The 23241-nt window shown below is 40.8% G+C and overlaps 2 protein-coding genes and 1 long non-coding RNA gene across 10 annotated transcripts in view; 1 reads left to right on the top strand and 2 right to left on the bottom strand.

The window, feature by feature from the left end:
* Positions 1–9: 9 nt before the first annotated feature.
* LOC308582826 (uncharacterized protein) lies at positions 10–21398 on the bottom strand. Its single transcript, XM_081186329.1, has 6 exons — positions 21298–21398; positions 14299–14373; positions 11985–12040; positions 9382–9444; positions 3197–3637; positions 10–2481 (listed from the first exon to the last, which is right to left on the bottom strand). The coding sequence occupies exons 2-5, from the start codon at positions 14335–14337 to the stop codon at positions 3337–3339; spliced, it is 459 nt and encodes a 152-aa protein (XP_081042455.1). The 5' UTR covers positions 14338–14373; positions 21298–21398; the 3' UTR covers positions 10–2481; positions 3197–3336.
* LOC308582831 overlaps positions 3421–23241 on the top strand; it is a 30684-nt gene continuing 10863 nt past the window's right edge. For all 3 annotated transcript variants that reach the window (XR_014005897.1, XR_014005898.1, XR_014005899.1), the window contains exons 1-2: positions 3421–3512; positions 7295–7429. This is a non-coding gene — a long non-coding RNA (uncharacterized lncRNA). The remainder of the gene's footprint in view (positions 3513–7294; positions 7430–23241) is intronic.
* STXBP5 (syntaxin binding protein 5) overlaps positions 15361–23241 on the bottom strand; it is a 126243-nt gene continuing 118362 nt past the window's right edge. For all 6 annotated transcript variants that reach the window (XM_081186298.1, XM_081186300.1, XM_081186299.1 and 3 more), the window contains one exon: positions 15361–23041. In XM_081186298.1, coding sequence (XP_081042424.1) covers positions 23000–23041 — 42 coding nt within the window. In that variant the 3' untranslated portion in view covers positions 15361–22999. The remainder of the gene's footprint in view (positions 23042–23241) is intronic.

Genomic DNA, 23241 nt, shown 5'->3' with positions numbered 1-23241 from the left:
TGTTGTAGATATTTTTCTACATTTATTATGCTATTTTTGTGATATACAAATGACATGAGAAAACTTGATATACTTATTTGTACTGTATAACATTATTCTTGTTTATAAAACCCAATTACACATACACACACATGCCAAGGCTGCATCAAATGGGCCAGCTCAGGACTTCATGGCCTCCATGAGAACCACGGGGTTTCCTCAGTACATCAATGGTCCTACACATGTAGCTGGCTGGGCATACTCTCAACTTAGCCTTCACGTCAGAGCAGATTCATAATACTGTGTTGACTGGCAGGCTCACACTAATATAATGGATGGAACATAACCTGGTGAGATTTGGACTAAATGTAGCTACCCTGGTGTGCAAGAGTGGGAAACCCTTTCAGACAGAGATGATTTGGCCACTGCACTCCATACTCTGATAACTTCCAGATTGGATTATTGCAATGCACTCTATGTCAGACTGCCTTTGATGATTACTCAGAAACTTCAGTTGGTCCAAAATGCAGCAGCCAGAGTATTGTTTTGGATTTCATTTACATCTCATATGACCCATTTTAAAACACTTGCACTGGTTGACAGTTCATTTCTGGACCCAATTCAAAGTGTTCATGTTAAGCGTTTAAAGCCCAAAATGTACAGAGGCCCCAAATATCTGAAAGACTACCCCATTCCCTACAGACCCTCTTGGGTGCTGAGATAGACAGAGGGAGCCCTCTAAACAGTATCCCTACCTTTAAAGACTCAGGGGTCAGGGAATGGGAAAGCACATTCTCTACAGTAGCCCCTAAGCTGCGGAATTACCTCTGCACAGAGGTGAGTCTGGCACTTTTATTACACAGCTTTTGATAAATGCTGAAGGCACACCTTTTTACCCTAGGTTTTGTCACTTGAAATGTATATTCAGTGGTGGAGCGTATGCCTGTGCTACCTGGGTGGGTGGGATGGGCCCCCAAGAGGGGTGTGCCGCAGAGAACGCCCTCCCCTGTGCCACAGTTCAGGGTAGGAGAGGGGCGGGGAAGCTGCTGCCCACTCTCCTCCTGCTCTCTGCCGCTGGGTCAGACCTGACCCAGCAGCGGAGGTTGGGCTGCTGAGGCTGGGTGCATCTCGCTGTGGCTGAGGTGGGATGCTCTCTGCTGCTGGGTCAAAAGTGACCTGGCAGCAGAGCTGCTGCCGCTGGGTGCAAGGTGTGCAGTCCTCCAGGGTTTCAGAAAGGAGTCTCACCCACCGCTACCTGGAGACACCAGGAATTGAAACTGGGATCTTTTGAATGTAAAACGTATGCTCTATCCACTGAGTTAGAACCCTTCCCAGCCCATTATTGCTGAGTGATCACTCAACCCTTGCACAGTAGCTTGGACTCCCAAGAGTCCAATTGCACCACCCAGACGGAGAAAGCAGGTGAAAGGATGATGTGCTTGCTCTCTCCATGACCAAACCTGTGGGAGACTGGCTTAGTGGCACAACATCTGCCTTCCATGCAGGTGCCTGGTTCAATCCCTGGCATCTTCAGGTAGGGCTAGGAGGGTCCCCTGCCTGAAACCTGGAGAGCTGCTGCCAGTGTAGGCAATACACTGGGCTATATGGACCAATGTTCTGTATAAGGCAGTTTCCTATGTTGCTCTCCATGCTGTACCACCCAGACAGAAAGCAACTGCTTCTGCTTTCTCGCAGGCAGCATCAAAGGTCCAATCCTCATGCCTGTGGCACCCAGAGAGGTGAGCAAGACAGAGGAAGCAGGAGCAACCTCTGTCATTCCCTGTTTGCAAGCTTCCCTGTCTTCCTCAGAAGTGGCAGAATTCCAACCAGAAAGCCTAGCAGAATCTCTCATACCCTCCTTTCCAGCTTCAGGGCAGAGCAAGGACAGCAAGACAGCTGCTGCTGCAGGAACATCCAGCCTTTCCTTCCTGGGCAGCAGAAATTGGGCCAGGGACAGCTGCTGCTGCCTCTCTTTGCTTGCATGGCCCATTTCTTTGGGGTGTGCAGCAGGAAACATTGGTCTAGGGAGGGAGCCACTGACGTATAACAGCATACCCAGCAGCAGAGTGCAGGAGAGTGAGGCCGCTCTGTCTGGTACCACAGAGGGGAGTGAGAGAGAGAATGAGTAGCTGCTTGTCTTTTATCTCCAAATAGTACCATGGGGCCAGTTCTCAATGTGCAGTCTCCAAATAAGGCAAGAAAATAAGAGGAACTTGCTCTTTCCTGCTCCCTCCAGAAGTAACTGAGTTCTGCTCTTTTCTAGTCTCAATGACAGGGCAAGGGAAGAAATGTAGAGGTATTTATTTACCTCATTCTCACCAGCTGCTGGTGACACTCTTCAGCATGCTTTTCCGATCACATAGTCAAGCTCGTGTGCTGTTGAGTCCTCTTGCAGGTGGTGACGGCAGTGATGGAGACAGGGGTGGCCCAAGACATTTTGGCACCTGAGGCGAACCTCAGGTGTTTCCCCTTCCCGCTAGGGAAGAAGGGGTGAATGAAGATCTACACCAGGAACAAGAGTAGGGAATGAAGTTCTACACGAGGATCTGCTGCCCCTGTGGATTCTGCTGCCTGAAGCAGTTGCCTCCCCTTGCCTCATGGGTGGACCAGCTCTGGGTCTGGGATGGTGTAAGCTGCAGTCTTAGTATCAGAGTGTGGGCCCATGACTTATTTCTATATACCAGGGGGGGGGGAGGGAGCAGGCTGTTCCACTTTAGAATGGCAATACAGTGGTACCTCGGGTTAAGTACTTAATTCATTCCGGAGGTCTGTTCTTAACTTGAAACTGTTCTTAACCTGAAGCACCACTTTAGCTAATGGGGCCTCCCGCTGCCGCACGATTTCTGTTCTCATCCTGAAGCAAAGTTCTTAACCCGAGGTACTATTTCTGGGTTAGCAGAATCTGTAACCTGAAGCGTATGTAACCCGAGGTACCACTGTACTGTCCCGCCCTTAGCAGTGGATTTGATGCCCATTATTTCTGTTTCAGGGAAGAGCACATCCAGCACAGAAAAGCAGGGGTTACTTCCTCTCTCTTTACCAGCTTTCAGGTATGCTCAACCCTTTATTCACCCTGACTCACCTGCCCTTTCCCTCTCCTGTAATTCTCTCCCACTCCCTGCCTACCAGCTCCTTCACTCTCCCTTTGCCCAAACAGGCCTTCTCGGAGTAGCAAAGCCAGCGGCGGTTAAGGGGGCGACACGGGGTCGCGACTGACCTTTTTACCAACGGCCACTTCGTGACAGAATTTATGCGGGGCCAAGAGCGCCCAGACTTCGCGGGGAGGAAGGGGGGGTCCTCCGTTGTCCCCCCCCCCGGGAGTTTTTCCAAGTGCCGCTGCCTTCGCTCTCTGAGAAATTATTTCCTCTTCCCTTGCCTCTGCCTTCTTAAAAGAAACATATTGGCTCCACGTGACGCAGAACAGCCGCGTTTCCCCTCGCGCTCCCGTTTGGTTGGGTGTAGCGGCCGTTGAGGCCCTTCGGGTTTGGCTCCCCCCCATCCCCTCTCACGCAGAAAGGCTGGAGGAGAGTCGGGTAAGCCCGGCGGCGCTTCCTTGTGGTGATTATGGACGTGGATGCTTTTATCTTTCTCCCTCTCTCTCGACGTGTAAAGGAAATGCTCGTGGGAGAGGCGGAGACGGGGTCTTGCCTGCGCATACCTAGATTTAAGAAAGGGAATGGCAAGGGTCAGGAAACGCCTGTGTCGAAAGAAGAGGGGCAAGAAGCAGCAAGCAGTGGCGTCCTTTGCAATCCTCAGCTTCCCCCCAACGCCTTTCCCCTCAGCCCAGCACCCTCCCAGCGCCGCTTTCTCTCATTTCTTTTGCCAACCCTGGAGTCACAGTGCCCCCTGACGGTTTCTTCTGAAAAGTGCAGCACTGGCTCCTTAAACCAGTGTCCTCTCACCTTCCTTAAAGGCTTCTTATTGAAATACAACATATTATGCGTTCCCCATACCCACACGTACGTCCCATCCATAGCAGGGATGCTTCTTTGCTGGAAGCCCGCCATACGTGAATCATTCCATGCGTAGGCTTTGGAACAGATACACTTCCCGTTCTTCACACACAGCAGTGCATACACAACTTCCTACATCAAACTGTATGGTAAAGCATTTAACTTCAAGGTCCGCTTCTACACATAGCAGCCTACTGCTCCAGGAAATGATACTGTACAGTGAACTCCTTCCTCCATACGAGTTCATCAAGAGGCTCTCTTGTGTGTCCCAATTTTGCACCTGACTGGAGTGAGACTGGGCTCAAGTTTTGGAAGCCGCTGCCTAGGGTGATGATGCTCTTTTGCCGTGCTACGTGTAGACTATCCTTTTTGGGGAGGCCTACAGCTTGGTTGTTTTTTAATGTCAGTTTGTAATTTTTTTTATCTGCTTGCTGGCATTCTGCTGCTTGTTTCCTTTTTGATGATTTTTTTAAAAAGCATATGTATTATTGCGAACTTGTGTATGCACTTTTTCTACTGACCATCTTGAACTTTTAAGGTGAACTAGAAGTACATTTTGAAATAATTTGGAAACCTTGACATAATTTAAAACAGTTCACAGAAACTTGTTTGCCTCCTTTCTTGTTGTTTGTTCTTTCTTTCATAGGCTCTTACTCCTTTTAGGTGCAGCTGCACTTTACTGAAGTTGCAATTTTTTTATTTTTTTTAGTGTTGTTGGTTGACCCAAACTAGTTAAAAAGAGTAATTGGGACTCTGGTAGGATAAAAATAGAAGAGAAAAATGCTGTGCATTAGACACTACTTCCACTTCAGCATCTTTAACAATGTATGCCTAGTCTCCAAGGCCTTTGTTTTATCTACGCATTCCATTTCAGTAACGGTGGTAATCCTTCAGTGCATCCTAATGGTTTGGGGTTCTTTTGTGTGCATTAAAAAAATTATGGATGACCCAAATGCAGACATCTGGTCCAAGCTGGGAAAAGCAGGAGCAAATCCCATGTGCACATGCCTACTCAGAAATAAACTTCACTCAGATGAGATATTCTAGATTACAAAGCTGTGTGCAGAGTTATCTGTGTTTGCTTCCCAATGTGGTGTAGTGGTTAAGAGCAGTGGACTCGTAATCTGGTGATCAGGGTTCGCTTCCCCGCTCCTCCACTTGCAGCTGCTGGGTGACCTTGGGCTAGTCACACTTCTCTGGTCTCTCAGCCTCACTCACCTCACAGAGTGTTTGTTGTGGGGGAGGAAGGGAAAGGCGATTGTGAGCCGCTTTGAGACTCCGTAAGGGGAGTGAAAGGTGGGATATCAAGTCCAAATTCTTCCTCCTCCACCTCCTCCTTCTCTTCTTCTTCCCTTATGGTCAGTACTGTTACAGAGTGCTGCTTATCTATTGAATAAACTAAAAATATGTCTTACTTATTTAAAATAAATTGTATGGAAACTTGTTAAGGAAAGCAAACATTTTTATCAGAGGTGGCTTCCAGATGGATGGTTTCTGTTGCCATCCTAGCCATTGCTTTTCCACTGTAAGCTGCAAAAGGAATTGTAATTGATTTTCAACACTATCTAGAGAATGGTGCTTCTTCTATTTTCAACACTATCAGGAGAATGATGCTTTTTCTATTTGTCCACCCCACTATGTTCTGTCCACATCAGTGGGCATGATGTGATTGCTGTGAGTGAGACTATTTGAAGCTCAGTACGTATTCACTGTATTGTGGTGGGTGTTACTTTATGACCCCATTTCTTTATTTATTTTTAAAATTAGAATAAAACCCTTTTCCAGCTGCACTTAACAAGTGATAAGAGCAGTACCACTGCTTTGAGTCCTCCTTAGAGTTGCTTGTCTGCTGCAGTCTCTATTGAACTTCAGGCCCCAGGATAGCCAAGCTCTGAATGAGCAGCAGTTGGTGTTTTCAGTTTTTCTCTATTTTAGATATAGTAGAAATTTTATTATTGCTGTTCGTTTTATGTAAGAATTTTTGATCCCAGGACAGGTTACCTCATAGTTAAAAATAAACAATTCTAGCAAATTAAGAACAGATAAAAGCATTAATAAAATTAAACATAATTCAGTCATAGTAATAACAGTTGCAGTAGTGGCTAATATGCCATAAATGACCAGTCAAACAGGTATTTGCCTTTTACCAAGCATTAGCACCAGATGTTTGTCTAGGGATGGTATTTCACAGCCAAGGTATCATCACAGAGAATGCCCTATTACATGACACCACCACAGATGTTGTTTAGTTCCTCCATTCTGACTATACCTTCTCCTCGGTAGCATAGAAAGAGAGGGGTGGGGCGCACCAGGCAGCATGGCAGTTGTTGGGCGACATGGGTGTTGCAGGGTAGCGGAGCCACTGCCTATCCCTCAAGGAGATATTGCCCCAAAAAGCTGAAACGACTTTGGCCGGTCTCCTAAAAACAGCTCAACAACTTTGGGCGATCTCTTTAAAAAGGTCTGCTGCAGGGTTGCTATGCCGCAGCTTCTCCTGGTAACACTATATGCAACTGGGAGATTACAGCCACAGATAATAAACTAAGGCACAGTAGTAGGCTCATCACACGCTGTCAGACAGAAGACAGTAATGCCACTATAATACTTTTCCTGCCTGGTTCTCGCCCTAGGTAATGGTCACAAGCATGCCACCTGCAGTCCCTGGCTTACAATTCTGTATCTTGACTAATGGTGGGGGAAGCCCTTGTCCCTGTACCTCCCTGAAGTGACAACCCAAAGAAAAAAAAATCCCCTTGTGTCATCCCCTTTGGAGATAACCTCACCACGGTTAACTCCGTGGCAGAATCTATGCTTATGCCCAGATGGGCTCTGTACCACACCCACACCCTAGCTGTATCGACTTCGCAACTTTATATTATCTCATAATACACAGCAATGAAGCAATGTAGAGTAAAAGGCATTGTTCACCTGAGCAAATGTTAGTTATGAAATCCCCCTAAGCTGTTTTATATTCTACTTAAACTGAAGACCTGTCAAAACTAAACTGCTCTCTATGTTGCTTAAGTTTCCCCCCTCGAGTATTTGCACTGCTGTAGATGACTCCACAGTATTGTTTGTGAGTAGAAAAGGTAATTTAAAGGCCAGGGGTTGTAAACACTGAGAGGTGAGAAGGGAAAATATAGTAGCTTTACTCTGTAAGCCATTCAGGATGATCTTTTGAAAATACAGAGGAAAATATTGCAGTTGTACCACACGGCCGTGGGGCAACTATGAAATAGAAATCTAGATTTTCAGCAGATTTTTAATAGGCATAGTGCTGTACATTCAAGCACTGTTTACATCTATTAATGAAAATGTCATATAGCCTCTATCCTAATGAATTAGATGCTTTTAAATTTCAGAAAAGTGTGTGGCACAATTTGACAATGCTATCTAATTTACACCAGTTGCATAATGGAACTCTGAAGACATGTGAAAAGTGAAAGGGGTTAAAGAATGAGTGACATTCACAGGAGAATTTTCATGAGCTACATAAGGTATGATGACAGGCGAACTAGTTTTATTGTTAGAGAGCTAGGGGGATAGTGATGTTTGGGTTGTAAGAGGTACCAACCTATAATAGCAATTTAGATAAATTACCATTGGTGTTACTTCTTAGTTACTGTATTTATCAGAAAACTTGGTATTCAGTTAAAATTTTGCAAAACAAAACTTTTATAGCCCCAAATAATGTATTTCTCCCCCTCCGCCTTCTATTAAAAACCATATAATGCACTCTATTATCTATCACATCATTCTAGAAAATCATGATATAGATAATTACCACCCATGTATTTTTTTAAAAGATAAAATTCAACTCAATGAAGCGGCACAAAAAAACCAACAGTACCTGCAAATCTATTTCTCAAAAAGTACTTCTTTCAACAAGATTTGTTGTTTATTAAATCAATGAATTGCTCTAAAAAGAGCAAGAACTTCTACTATGAAATTGAAAGCCCTATTTTATATTTGTCTCTGAAACAAAAATGTTTACGGCAGAAGTTGGACAGATATGTTTATGGTATTCTATTTACCAGCCATATATCATAATCCCTTCAGTATAAACATTTTTTCTCACTCTCTGAGAGTGAGAAACTAGCCATTCAACAGCCCCAGCAGCAACTCTTCATATAAGTCTGCTGCAAGGCATAAGAACAGAATAATTCTTAATAATTCTTAATAATTCAGAATAATTCTGTCTAAGGCATAAGAACAGAACAATTCTTTCCAGCACATAGTATTGATTTGATAGACCACATAGGAATATGGAGCTGCTGATACTAAGATTCACCTCCTAGCCACTTCTAATTTTCATGTGACCGTTTCCAGTTCTTAAATGCACAGCCCAGTCTTCACTGAGGTTAGTCTCCAAAGTACGTTTTCAAAAACAAACACCTGAAGCTTAAGCCTAAACTACTGTAATGTGCTGTACATAAGGCTGCTGTTGAAGATTGTTTGGAAAAGACAAGTATTGCAAAATGCTGCTTCTGAATTATTGAGTGGCATTATTCTTTGCAATCTGCAAAGGCTTCCCGTTTGCTTCTGAGACCAATTTGAAGTACTGATATTAACATACAAAGCTGTAAAAGGTTTGGGATGCAATTAGGTACTTGCAGCTTACTTAACATCTCAGTGTGTAACTCTCATGTTATCTAGCTCACTATTACCATTCCACTAGCCAAGTCGTATATTATAATTTAAATTTTAGAGTAGTGCTTTTGAATTGTTTGATGTAAGCAAGTAGGACATGTAAAGTCCTCTATAAGGAAAGTAAATTCCTCACCAGGAACAATGTGCTTTTTAGGCAACAATGTTGTTGATGATGATGGTTAGGTAGGGCTGCCACCCTGTGGCAAAAAATATGAATTGAAGGATTTGTTTGACATTAATTACAGTGGTACCTCGGGTTACAAACTCTGCTAACCAGGGAGTGGTTGCTCCAGGTAAAGAACTTTGCCCCAGAATAAGAACGGAAATCACGCGCAGCGGCAGCAGGAGGCCCCATTAGTGAAAGCACGCCTCAGGTTAAGAACCATTTCAGGTTAAGAACGGACCTCTGGAATGAATTAAGTTCTTAACCCAAGGTACCACTGTATATGAAACTCTATTTCATAATAAGCAGATACGATTGGATATAATAAAATAGAAAGCTGGGCAAGATAGAAAGGAAAGACAAATGAAAAGAGAAAGCCTTGAGATCACATGAATAGATACTGAGATAACTGGGCTGTTAAGCTCGTGGTAAACAGCAATTAAGGGAAGTTCACATCCAAGTATGGACAAAACAGCTAATCTAAAAAGGTATTCTTAGGTTCATTTACTCAGGGATACTAACAGAATTTCCTGGGCCCAGTATACTGTATGTGTATTGCCCACCCCGCAATCTCCCTCACTAATTTATTGGTCAGAACTGTTGCTTATGTAGCTATATTAACTTAACCTAACCTACCTCACAGGGCTGTTGCAAAGATAAAAGGAGGGAGGGGAAGATAATGTACACATTCTTAAGCTCCTGGGTGGAAAGGCAAAATACAAGTAGATATCACCACTTATGTAAATAAAAAATAATCATGCACAAAGCCAGAAGCCAGCCCCTCTTGTTTTAACTGCCACATTTCATAGTCCTGCTATTTACAGCAAAATAGTTAAATAGTTTGAGGGACGCGGGTGGCGCTGTGGGTAAAACCTCAGTGCCTAGGACTTGCCGATCGTATGGTCGGCAGTTCGAATCCCCGCAGCGGGGTGAGCTCCCGTCTTTCGGTCCCAGCTCCTGCCCACCTAGCAGTTCGAAAGCACCCTTAAGTGCAAGTAGATAAATAGGTACCACTTTATAGCGGGAAGGTAAACGGCGTTTCCGTGTGCTGCGCTGGTGCCGGCTCGCCAGAGCAGCTTCATCACGCTGGCCATGTGACCCAGAAGTGTCTCCGGACAGCGCTGGCCCCCGGCCTCTTAAGTGAGATGGGCGCACAACCCTAGAGTCTGTCAAGACTGGCCCGTACGGGCAGGGGTACCTTTACCTAGTTAAATAGTTAAACAAAAACTGTTTGGCAACCCTTAAAACAAGAAAAAATACTCAGTTTCACAGTTTTGGAGTCTGACTCACAAACCCTTTGCCTAGCCTACCTCACAGGGCTGTTGTGAAGATAAAAACAGAGAAGGGAAGGCAATGTACACAGCCGTGAGCTCCTGGGAGGAAATGCTACTTACAAATATACAACAAGGAGCAACATATACTCAAATTTATGTGCAGTTTCACAACTGTCAGCAATACCCAAAGTCATAGCTGTCGACGTTTCCCTTTTTTAAAGGGAAATTCCCTTATTCCGAATAGGATTCCTCGCAAGAAAAGGGAAAAGTTGACAGCTATGCCCAAGATATCCTTGTGTAAAAGTACAATCTATAGGAATTTTAACTTGCTGTAGCTGCATGGCATTTGGTTATTGTATTTGTGGATTCTTTTAGTATTTTAGGATTCATTTTATATTTTTGTTTTATGGTTACTGTATATTAAATATATATATATAGCCAGTAAAGACATGAATACCAGTAGTGGTTGTGTGGAGGGACATAGAAAATCAGGGGGAGAGGGGAGTGCAATACTTTTTTTTTCAGTAGGAAGGAAGCCTCATTTGTTTAAAGTATGTTATCTTTGAGTAAAACATACCTAAGCTAGCCAAGGTAGCATACTTGGGGAGGGATGAACAAAATAAGGTGGAAAGTACTTAAAAAACCACTCCAATATACAGAGCCAACTCCACTCCTGCATCCAGCATCAGGCTAGCACAGGGGTCAGCAAACCTTTTCAGCAGGTCCACTGTCTCTCAGACCTTTTGGGGGACCGGACTATATTTTGAAAAAAATTAAAATGAATGAATTCCTATGCCCCCACAAATAACCCAGAGATGCATTTTAAATAAAAGGACACATTCTACCCATGTAAAAGCACAGATTCGTGGACCGTCCGCGGGCCAGATTTAGAAGGTGATTGGACCGGATCCAGCTCCCAGGCCTTAGTTTGCCTACCCATGGGCTAGCAGCAACAATGAGCTTCTCCTGTTTTTCCCCTGCTGCCTTGGGATGCTGCCCTCCAGATTCCCAGGTAAGCTGCTTAGCATCCCTTCCTCTGATTAAGTTATTATGCATGCTTAGCAACAGCAGTATCTGCAGCTTTAGAATGGTGCTTCCATGATTTGTCTTTTAGTTTTATTTATAAATGTCTGATTGACTTAGCTTTCATTTTTTTAAATAGTACGCCCTTGCTAGCTTGGGGCCTGCTACATGTTTATTTAATCTACACTTAAGACAATAAGAACCAGCTGCACAAATATGAGGGACACTTGGATTGCCAGTAGAACATGTGAAAAGGATATGAGGTCTTAGCCGACCCACAAGCGTAACTTGAGTCAACAGTACGATGCAGCAGCAAAAAAAGGCTAATACTATTCTAGGCTGCATCAGTATAGTGCCCTGATCAAGCAAATTGAATCGTTCTGTTCTGCTTTGACCACACCTTGAGTACTGTGTCCAGTTCACAATTTAAGGAAGATACTGACAAGCTGCAGTGTGTGCCGAGGAGGGCAGCCAATGGAACAGTTGAGGGAAATGGGTATGTTTAGGCTGGCAAAGAGAAGACTGAGAGGAGATAGTTGTCATATCTTCAATATCTAAGGGGCTGTCAGATGGAAGCAGCTTGTTTTCTCCTGCTCTGGAGGGTAGGACCCAAACCAATGGTTTCAGGTTACAATAAAGGAGATTCCAACTAAGTATCAGGGAGACCTTTCTGATACTAAGAACTGTTCAGCAGTGGAACAGACTTCTGTAAGAGCTGGTGGCCTCTCCTTCCTTGGAGGTTTTTCAGCAGAGGTTGGATGGTCATCTGTATGATGTAGTTGAGATTCTTACATTGCAGGGGGTTGGACTAGATGACCCTCGGGGTACCTTCCAACTCTACAATTCTATAATTCTACAATCCCTATACCCCGCAGTTAGCAGCCCTGCCTTTAGATTCCTTTATTATTCCAGTTAGTTCTGGGATTCTAAATTGTCTCTTACCAGCTTTCAGAAATGCCTTTTGTCTTTTGTTTACCAGTTTCTTTGATGTACTGACTCTAAATGACAAATATAAATATTACCAGTCTTATAGCAATGTGGTTGCCACTAAAAATAGCTTTCATTTGTCCTGAGCTCCAGCTCACTGCAGTAATGCCTGAAAATTAGAAAACTGAAAAATTCAATGTTTACAAACTATACTGTGCACTAAATACCCACACCACAATATCTGGGGCCAATGTTACTACAGACACACAGAACAGTGGTGAGAAGCATTTATTTTCCCTTCAAGGGGTGCATTCACTTGGGGAGAATTGTTAGAGGTCACATCCTGGCAGTAGACAAGAGCAAAGTCTGGGGATGCAGGACACAAAAGTGGGCAGAACAAGGGTGTCTAACCTGTGGCCCTCTAGATGTTGAACTACAAGACCTAAAATCTCTGACCATTGGCGAGCCTTCCAAAGGCTGATGGGAGTTGTAGAAGAACAGCATTTGGAAGGCAACAGGTAACTTGCCTATGAGGCAGGGCCTCCACTTCTCTTTTTCTGTAACCCCCTTTCCCATCAATTTCTCCCCCCATTGCCACCCTCATTTAGAACCTATAATATACAGGTGCAGTTTTCAGTGGCAATTATATCATTTTGGTAATGTTTGGTTTATTGTCTACACAAGCTTATATTTACAGAAATATCTGCTTTGAGTGGGCAGCATTTATTATTCCCACAGTGCTGCGTCTATATACAGTACTGCATGAGCTGCATGGCATCATCAAAGATGGCGGCCCGGGGGGGAGCCCATTGCCCACCATGTACCATAGCTGGGGGAGGGAGACCTCCACCCCCTATTTTGGGGAGTGCAGCCATTCTATTCCCATTGACAGCTGCCATGCACCTTTGGAAACCAAAGTGAGGTTCAAAGAGAGGAATACTCCTATTCCAAGTACTGTACTGAATTGCTGTGGCAAAAAACAGAACATTCATATTGGCTGAGACATGTTAATATATTTTGATACAGTTAATTTTTGTGTGCCCTCTTGATTAGGTCTGTTTTTTGTATACAGTACTAGAAATTAAAGGCTGAGAAGTAGGGAGGCTGTTATATCATTGATAGTTAACACTAAGCATTGCAATACTTGTCGTATCATCAATGCAATCTTACATCAATGTGACACTGTTTGCAGGGCTCATTTATGGTTTGGGGTGGATGCCAGCCTTAAGTTTAACTAAGCATGCAGCAGCAGCAGCAGCAGCAATCTCTGGCATGAACCACCAGCAGCTGGAGATTAGTCACATATCATGGAGAACAGATTGCAATTGAATCTAAACAGTAAGGTGATGCTGATACTAGGAAAGAGCCATGCCTTCTTGTAATAGATGGGGTTTCTGAAGTCCCATCTGATCAGGTAACAACTCTGAGGATACTCTGCCTAAGACCTAGTGCTATTCTTTGGCAGGCTCCAACCTGATTCTCAAAGGCAGAAAATGCATACACTGGGAAGAAGAAGAAGAAGAAGAAGAAGAAGAAGAAGAAGAAGAAGAAGAAGAAGAGTAGTAGTAGTAGTAGTTTTGGATTTGATATCCCGCCTTTCACTCCCCTTCAGGAGTCTCAAAGTGGCTAACATTCTCCTTTCCCTTCCTCCCCCACAACAAACACTCTGTGAGGTGAGTGGGGCTGAGAGACTTCAGAGAAGTGTGACTGGCCCAAGGTCACCCAGCAGCTGCATGTGGAGGAGACGCGAACCCAGTTCCCCAGATTACGACACTACCGCTCTTAACCACTACACCACACTGGCTCTCTATATAGTGCAGTCTCACTGACTGCAATACTATGAAACTTTACTTGTGTAAACACCCTGTTCAACAATAGGGCTTACTTCCAAGTAAAGATAGTGGTTGGACTCCAAAATTATCAAGATAGTTGAAAATTAATTGTTCTAGATATTTTTAGTACACTCCTAGCAATATTTACAAGAACATATTGGTCCTGAGTGCAGGTGTGCATAGTACTTTCTAAAGCTATGTATGGATAAACCAAAGTTATTGCCCAAATTTAATTGGATTGATTTTAATGTATGCAGCAATTGAGCATTTTACTAGCTATGTATGGATTAAATTCTTCCACAATCTTTTCCTGTTATAAAACTGTTATTTCATTAATTACACTGTAGACGCTTATAACCCATCCTATTAAAATATTCAAGAGTTACCAAATTAAATCTCAATTTAGTCTAAAATTCTAACAGTAATCAAGCCAATGCACCCAGAATCTGATAAGCAGGTTATGAAAATAATGACCATCCACTGTGTGTTTCAAGCACCTGGTAAATCAGAGGCAGGTTGTGTCTGAAGGTGGTCATCTTCTGAAAATGCTGAGGTCATCTCAACCATCTTTCCTGTGTGATAAATCAAACAACATGACTGCTATAAACCATTATTTGAAGAATTGAGAGTCAGCTATACCCCTACATAGGCAATGACCCAATTCACATGTAACAGGAAGCCAAACCATCCCTTAGTGTGAACATGTTAATGTGTGGGTTTCCAGAATGAACATGTGCTATATTTCTCCCCTGGCCTTGCTGCTGCCATGCTACCAGGATGTAAATCACGATTTGGCTTAGAATTACAATAAAACCCAGTCTTGTGGTCTGTCACACTCAACAAACCACAAGCTGCAAAAAAGCCCCCCCCCCCCAAGTTTAGTGCTTGTGGTTTGTCTGGGCGGCGGCGGGGGGGAAATCACAAGTGTGGGTTTGCACATAACTAAGACAAATCATGGCTGAGCCTGGGTCATTAGCAGGGCCAGGGGTGAAACACATTAGACAGAGTCTGCTCTGTGAACCTGCACATTTGCGCTGAGTCATGGTTTGGCTTAGCATTACATGCAATCTGGGCCATAATCACTAAGAAGGGGGCACAAACAGAAGGTGGAAATTATAGGATTTACTCAGGCAGAGGCAGCAGTCCTTTAACTTTTATACATCAAAGCACATTATCATTCTGTTCTTCATGGAATAATAAATTTTATCTTCCAAATCATATAACACAGAAGAAGTCCTGAAGCTTGTGCAACATTATAGTATAAAGCATGGACCATGCATGGTGGGAAAGAGACTTCCCTGACCATCAGGTTTCTTTTTATTGCTAGAAGACACGACAGGTTCTTACAGAGATCTGGCACCATAATCTGGCACATAATCACCAGCAAAATCAATGAAAGTGAAAATCAGATAGATTTTCAAAGTACAAATTAAACACATCTAAGATGATGAATATAGGAAAACCCTGAAGGAACATTTGCATTTCTTCTAACAGTAAGAAATACCCTCAAGCATGGACTGCATCAAGAGGGAAAATGATTACATGAAACAAAAACTAGGTTTGTTTTGTTTCAGGAGAGATTTGAATAGTTTATTTTGCCCATTCAGAGCCCTTCAGCATAATGACACATTCATATACACATATGAACAGTATTTTCTGAAACATTAATGTATAGTACATTTTCCTTTTAAAATACCAGCTGCACAGGTTTTTTTTTATTTACAAAAATATCCCATACTTAATTTTAATGTTTGTAATGACATACTTTAGGATCAAGTACATAAAGTAAAATAACTATGCAAGTCTAACATTTCCATTTGTAACGGTATGGATTGGAGTTCATACAAAACTATATTGGTAGACAGATGAATTTGCAACCCTATCCTAAGATGCATTTCCCATTTTCATCTTCAGAACACGTAGTGGGGCTCCGCAAGACTGAAATTAACAAGTGGAAGTGAGGAATAAATTAAAAACAAAAAAGACACAATGCACAGAGACTAAGATACATATAAGCTAGAAGTTCTATATCAAGCATGCTTACCCAATGAGTAATGTGAGAAACATTTATTGATGTTCATCCCCCTGAACTCCCACCCCACCCCTGCAATGATGCTTGCATAATGAAACAGTAGCATTACCAGAAGCCGCTCCTCCTAGGTCTAACCATTATGAATAGTGGTGTATGAGTTTAAAGTAAAATGAGTACAATTTATTTACAAATTTTGAAAGGGTTGTTAACACTTAACAGTTTCCCCATTTTGTATTAGCCAATATCAAATAGCAGCTCCATGGATGATGCCATGATTTCATCAAAAAATCAAAACTTGTTCATATTTTTAAAAAATGTAGTGGTCAAGAAGAAACAAACTGCAGTTGCTTGAAGTTTAGAAAGATCAATTTCCTAAGTGCTTTATCAAAAAATGTTAATACTTATTTAGTTGCATCTTTGATTTCTATAATCAAAACTATATCTCAAATTAGTTTTAAAATTAAAACTACACTCATTGGTGAACTTGAAACAAACATGATTTATATAGGAAACATGTATAGTAGTAGCCATGCACTTTTCTTGGTTTGATTCTCAATGCATGTTAAACAATGTTAAAAATTCAGATAATTCACATATACTGGGCATTTAGCTTTGTTTACCGCCCACCACCCCCAACTATAAAATTCATTCAAACAGGATCTTTATTTATTTCTTTTGGCAGTAATGTCACTAACATTCACAGGGGGAAAGAATTCACAATACTTCACAGATAAATATCTAGACTGTGGGAGCAAGTGCAGCTGAGAATTTGTACAGTAAACAAAGGCAAACAATGAGCATTTTCAATCATTGGGCACACCACAACTACACTACAAGTGCAGTCATATTCTTATCTGTATGCATCAGAGCACTAACAAATAGGATGGTTCACCAACCACAGGAATATGCACTTTAAAAAACATTCTGAGGACAAGTAACAATCAATGAGTATAAAATATATGCAGAAACCAGAACTTCAAAATACAAAAGGAAAGCTTTAATTGACAAAAATACATGGAATCCACTTTTAATTTTTGGAAATTTTAAAAGGCTGAAGAAAATACCTGAAAATCTAGAATTTTATATATACTCATGAAAAAGAAGAGTTATGATAAATGTCCATCAACAAGCTGCAGCTATTTCAAACAGTTTTACAACTGAGGTGTGTGTGTGTGTGTGTGTGTGTGTGTGTGTGTGTGTGTATACTTTCTTCTTGTAGCAGTTCTTTTTAGATTAAACTATAGGTTTATTTTAAGCTAGTAACTCTAGGGTATTTCTAATTAATCAAGATGGGTTAATTTGTTACTGTTATCTCGATATGAGATGAATTTATTTCTTATTATAAGCTTAATTGTATGCATAATATATATACATTAAGTTCTTTGACAAACTTAACATAAGGTTTTTTTAAAATTAAAAGACAGAGCATATATTTTAATTTGGTAACAAACTATATTCTTATAGCATAATGTATAAATATCGCTGTGGCTGCAATCCAGCTATGGTTACCTGTGCTTAACTCTCACTCATATCCATAGAACCAAAGCACATATTATTTGTGAACAAGATTGCAGTTTTGTGTAATTATTAAACAAATCTGAAAGTGTTTCAGTAATTTAGAAATAAATAAAATATTCAGAGAAATTGTCTACCGTTCTTATGAATCTTCCAAATCTAGCACTGGAACTCTAGCACCTGTGACAACTTGCCTGTTTATTTCAAATGAGGAAGCAGGTCCCTGTATGCAGTCTTTATTCTCACAGATCCTCTTCCTTTATAGGCATGGAGGTCCCTGCCCATAAAATAATTTGTCCATGCAAAGGGTGCAAAGCTGTTTGTGTACAGAAAGAACTTTCCAAACTATTTTATGTACAGATAAGTTAATTCAAGACTCTGATGTATGTGAAAGGATTTAAGTACTCAAGGTTGCATTACTTAAGGTGCAGGGAAAAGAAATTCAAGTTTACGGTTCAGATTAGATCAGTGCTATAGAAAGCAAAAAGAAAACATCACTGCATCAAAAATCACCTTTGGCTATAGCTTTCTAATGTAGCATTTGTCAGATGAGGGGCGCCTTGAGCAAAAATGTGTAACAAAACCATACAAGTGCAGATGGAAATCAGCTGACTAACTTTATACCTACTGTACTGTAATGTAATGTAATGAATGTTGATGGTGTCACACTTTCAGACTTGCTTGGAATACACACAATTATTTACATGAAGTAACATTCAAAAGTTACAATTTGGCAGTTTTCTTCCTAAAGAAACATGTCTTTAGTTTAATTATAATTAAACACAGTAACATTACATGAAAGACAAGTAGCAGCAGTTTGTTTGCATTTTAGTAATATATAAAAAAAGTTTAGGCTGAGTTTAGATGCTCATTCCTCTGTAGCACTGGCAGCAAATTAACCCAGCTAATGTGGCATGAGCCCTGACCCAGCATCAGCAGCTTGATAATTGTACAAATGGTAATTGGAGAAGGAGCCTTGCTTGGGCAGAGTCTTCTTTATTTTTGTAGTTCCTAAGTGCAGCAGCTTCCTCTAGTCACATTCACAAGTAGGTCTTTTACTCTGAAGGAAAACTGTACTCCCCTTTTTAAAAGGTTCTATGAGTGCTTGGTGTGGACTCCATGCTTTGATATACTAAAATATCAACTTTTACTAAGTCCAAGAGCAATCTAGAAATCAAGAGAATGTACATGTGTGTCTGTGAAATTATGGTCAATAGCCAATAGGTATCTACAACAGTTTGCCAAAATGCACTTCATTACCTATTGCTGGTAATGTTTCTGAAGGATTATCTTGGCTTTTCCAGGATATAACTTGAAGTGTGTATTGGGGGGGGGGGGGCTAAATTGAAATATGCACATTTCATGAGGGTTTTTTTTTATCTTGCCACAAAACATGTTTCCACATCTTGCCAATTTTTAGATAGAGGCTCGAAAGTGGCAAGTCTTCCTGTGCCTCTGAAAGTACAGCAGCTGCACAATCCTCTTCAGTTTCCCCCTCCACAGTACATTTTTAAAAGTTTCTTGCAACAGCCACTATTAACTGCTGCTTCAGCACCATTAAAAATTACTTCTGTAGAACAGAAAGGGAAACCAAACTTTTGGGAACTTATGTAACCAGAAGGAAACAAATCTTATGGGGAAAATTCTCCTAGCCAAATCTGTATAGCAACATGATATCACTAATTTCTAAGAAGAAATCAGGTTAAATTAAAAAATCATATTCCAGTAGTAATGTTTTGGTGTACTGAACAGCATCAAACTGGCATGAAAAAGATGGGAGACCCTTTCAGCAAACTTCATCCCCCACCTCTATTCCCTTTTTCAAGTCAAAATTCAAACCCTGAGAAAATTCAGCACAACACTACAAAAAACTTCCAGTAGCAGTTTAACCAGAAACTATGGGAGGCCTAAAAAATAAAATAAAATAATGAACATGTGTTTACCATGGCCAACAGCAGCTCTACACTACTGCCTCCCAGTATCTAAAAGTTATCTGTACACAGCCTTATTTGATAGTTTGATCAAACAATCAAATTCAAATTCCAGCCAAGAGAATAATGGGATTTTCCCCAACAGCATGCCAAACAAACTCTATACAAAGTAAATTTTCCTATTCGTACAACTTATCTTGCTGCAGTGAGATTGACAGACATTACTGAATTGCCCAAACTAGACAAACAGCCCAACGATTTGCTACTATTTAATTTCTGCATTTTTTAAAAAAAAGCAAATTATTTTATTTATGGTATAAAATGTGAGAACACATACACATTATAATAGATACCATGCTAATCTTTGTGCTAGTATGAACTTCCTTATTCTTCATTTCCTGTTAGGTGTCAAAAATTTGCTGCTCAGAAAGCTACAGATCTTGCCTCAAATAATTCAGCTTCACAAGGAGTGTACCACTTTGGGGATTTTCTGCAAAAGAATGTGGATAGCAGCAATCTTCATTTACTATAGAGTTCTCTTGCTCTGGGCATTTTCCATAGTGGGCAAAAGTAATTATTCACTATAATTTTAATTTGTATGGAAACACAGACTTCCCCCTTTTAAAAAAATAAACCAATATTATGTTAGGTTCATTATTACGTTTTGTGCTTCTGACTCCAATTACAAAATACATATTTGACACAATCCATATGAAGATTAGCCGTGAGAAATCAGTAAGGTATGTATCTCCACTTGAAATCAGTGGGGTTTAAAAGTGCTTATCTAAGGCTGGATCATGCCATTTATACACAAGACAGAATTTAACATTTAAAAAATGAAATTTCTAATGCACAGAGAAGTTATCATAACGAACAGTTACTACTGTTTGCGTTTGAATGTCCACATCACTTAACAATTTTTTATTATTTGATTTATTGATTTTTCTCAGTGTTTTCACATATAGCTAAATGCAAATAAAGTAATTTGTTTAAAACAGAAAATCTGTTTCCAGGCAGCAGAATGAAAAAGTGAGTAACTAGTCCCTAAACAAGTTGTTTTAGTTTTGACTCAAATATTTGCTGTAGAGGATTGGCTGCTGCCCAAAATCACTTCTGTAGGCTTAGAGCACTGTGTGGTTATGGAAAGAACTGAATCTGCTTCTCATATGGACAATTGAATATCATGGCACTCTACCCAAAGCTGCACTGCAGGGAGACAAAAAGCTGGTATAAGTACAGTACTAAAACACACCATCTAGCAGCCCCAGTCTGAAACACAGATTCAAACATTCTTGCAGATTGTAGAGTTTCCCACCCCCAAGTGACCTTTGGTTGCAACCAACATGCTGCAGCGATTTAGTTGAATCAAATTTGAAGGGTTATAACCTTATCTTAATCACATTTACTTAGAGGCAAGTCTATATATAGCAAAACACACTATGCAGGACCAGCCAGTAACTTTTTCAACCTGGAGTGCACATTACATTTAGGGAACGAACGGGGAACACAATTTTTAAATGCCAATGCTGAACCCACACTAGGGAATTTTGTTTTGGCTCAAACTGCAGTCTATGTTCACAATGTTAGAAGTTAAAGACAACCCATTCAACATGTGCACAGCACCACCAAGTTCAGGAAAATAAAACCCAAAACCTCTGGCACTTTCTTACAGACAAGAGTCTCAACTAGTTTAGGCTGCTTGCAAATTATCACAAATTCATACTATTTCCAGCTTCCAACATGACTAAGATTATTATTTATGCATTTTCACAAATATATTTTTAAAATAAATTCATATACTCTTATTACACTATGGCTTTGGTGCAACCTTCATTAGCTAAAATATACTGCTTCAATTTGGCACATCTTAAATCCCTCCTTTCATACAAATCAAAGTAGGAATCTACCAGTTGCTAAAGTGGTAAAATATTCATATATTAAATGCCAAGTTTTGGAAACAATCCATTCTGACGTTAATGTCACTCGGCAATTCATACAGTGAACTTAAGAACACTTACATGGAGGAAAAGTCAATTCAAATCAACAGTACTTGCTCCCAAGTAAATGTGCTTGAAATTCTGGAGACAGCTTCTTTGCTGCTTTTTTTTTTAACTTGCTAAGCAGGTTCTTTGAACTGTATTGGGGGGGGGGGAGAAAAACCCCCAAGAACCGTTTTAATCTAATGCAAGTAATAAAAATGATTGCTATTAGCCATCAAGTTGTATCCCAGAGTTCAACACTGCTTGAACTAAGGACTATTTCACCTGGTAGTTAAGTCTGATTGGGCATATAAGCTAGCTGATAGATCCTGTTTAAGTGCCTGCACTAATACATTCTCTTAAACACACAAAAGAAGATGTACAGCATGAATTAAACTCAAAACCAATTACAAATATTTTATAAATTGACTAACTGTATTTTCAGGAAAATAAAAAAGGTAGGGTTGACTGAAAGATGACCTTTTTTTCCTCATTGTGGTAGACTTTTTTTTTTTTACTTTTTACACTACACAGCCATAACACAAATGAAAACTTTCAGCATGATGTGCAGTTGAATCACTTTTTTTTACAATGCAAAAAAACTTCTCTTGCTTTGCACTTGACATGGGCTGTGTTCAGATGTCACGCTAAGACACAGTTTGTTGTGATGGGAATGAGCTGCAGCAAGCCTCACGTGTCACCTTTTTTCTTTCTGGTGTGGCTGCGAGAAGTTCCAAAGCTTTTGCTTTGTTTTGGATTAACTATATCGTGTCAGGTCCAAACCTTAAACCATGGTTAAGTGTAACAATGGTTCATCAAAACAGGCCAGCTTTATAATCTATGGTTTGAAAGTATGTTTCAAATAAACCATACTGAAAATTAACCACATTATGTCAGGTTCAGATAAAATAGACAAGCTACGGTTAATCAAAAGCTTCCAATGACCTCCTTGTAGCTACAACAAAGAAAGAGAGAGAGAGAGAGAGTGAGAGAGAGAGAGAGAGAGAGAGAGAGAGAGAGAGTGCAAGAGCCCAAATGCTTGCTGCTTTTCATTTCTGTCACAATAAGCTATGGTTTATAATGACATCCAAACACAGCCACAGTATGGTGATGCAAATACAAGAATACTAGATCAGGGGTCCAAGAAGATACTATGTGCATGTTAACTATGTATAGATTCAGAATGGAGCTCGCATACTTCTTTTGTCAGATCAGAAAATTGGTGGCATCAAGTCATTTCTAGTAACAGCTATAATGGCGTGCTCTAAGGAGGGAAGGTATAGATCAGCTACTAGTAGTCCCCTAAGATGAACAACTTTATTCTAGCTCTTGGACCCCTGATTTATTGCAGCCTCCTACAGGAGGATGAAACACTGGCAGCAACAACAATAGCACAAAAACTTTTGGCATATGAAATATTAACACAGGAGAGATCCTGCATTGCCCCTGCTCATCTGATACCAAAGTTTCCTTTTTGTCCATGTGTTCTCTTGTTGACTGTTCCCAAGCTCCTAGTCAGCCCACAGGTAAAGACACACACACACTGTGTGGGTGCCAGTTTTAAATATAATGACCCTCAGTTAAAGCTGCATGACTGAGGTAAAACAGTGTGTGATTTGTGCTAGGAAAGATCAGTATCCATTGGCTGACACCCTTGCACTTCCGCTGGTCCTGCAGAAGTTAATGAAAAGGAGATTTTTCTTCAAGGTAAAGTTATATAGATGCATTTGGAAATGCGTTGTCAGAACTGGTACCATTTCTTATCTTTGCATTTCAACATCATCTAAAAATGAAAGAGAGGAACACAACATAGTTACGCATAAGGTATGGTACACTGTACAGTTCACTTTTGAAGTTGGTGTAAGGAGGGAATTCTAAGAATAGAGAACTGCCTATTAAGTAAAGAAGATGAATAACTAAACGATTAAGGAGATCAGAATTACATGAACAAGTGGATAAAAGTTGTGCATGAATAAGCCTTCT

Source organism: Podarcis bocagei (genome assembly GCF_964188305.1).
Source record: "Podarcis bocagei genome assembly, chromosome: 3".
NCBI lineage: Eukaryota > Metazoa > Chordata > Lepidosauria > Squamata > Lacertidae > Podarcis > Podarcis bocagei.
This window is presented reverse-complemented; position numbering and strand designations above follow the sequence as displayed.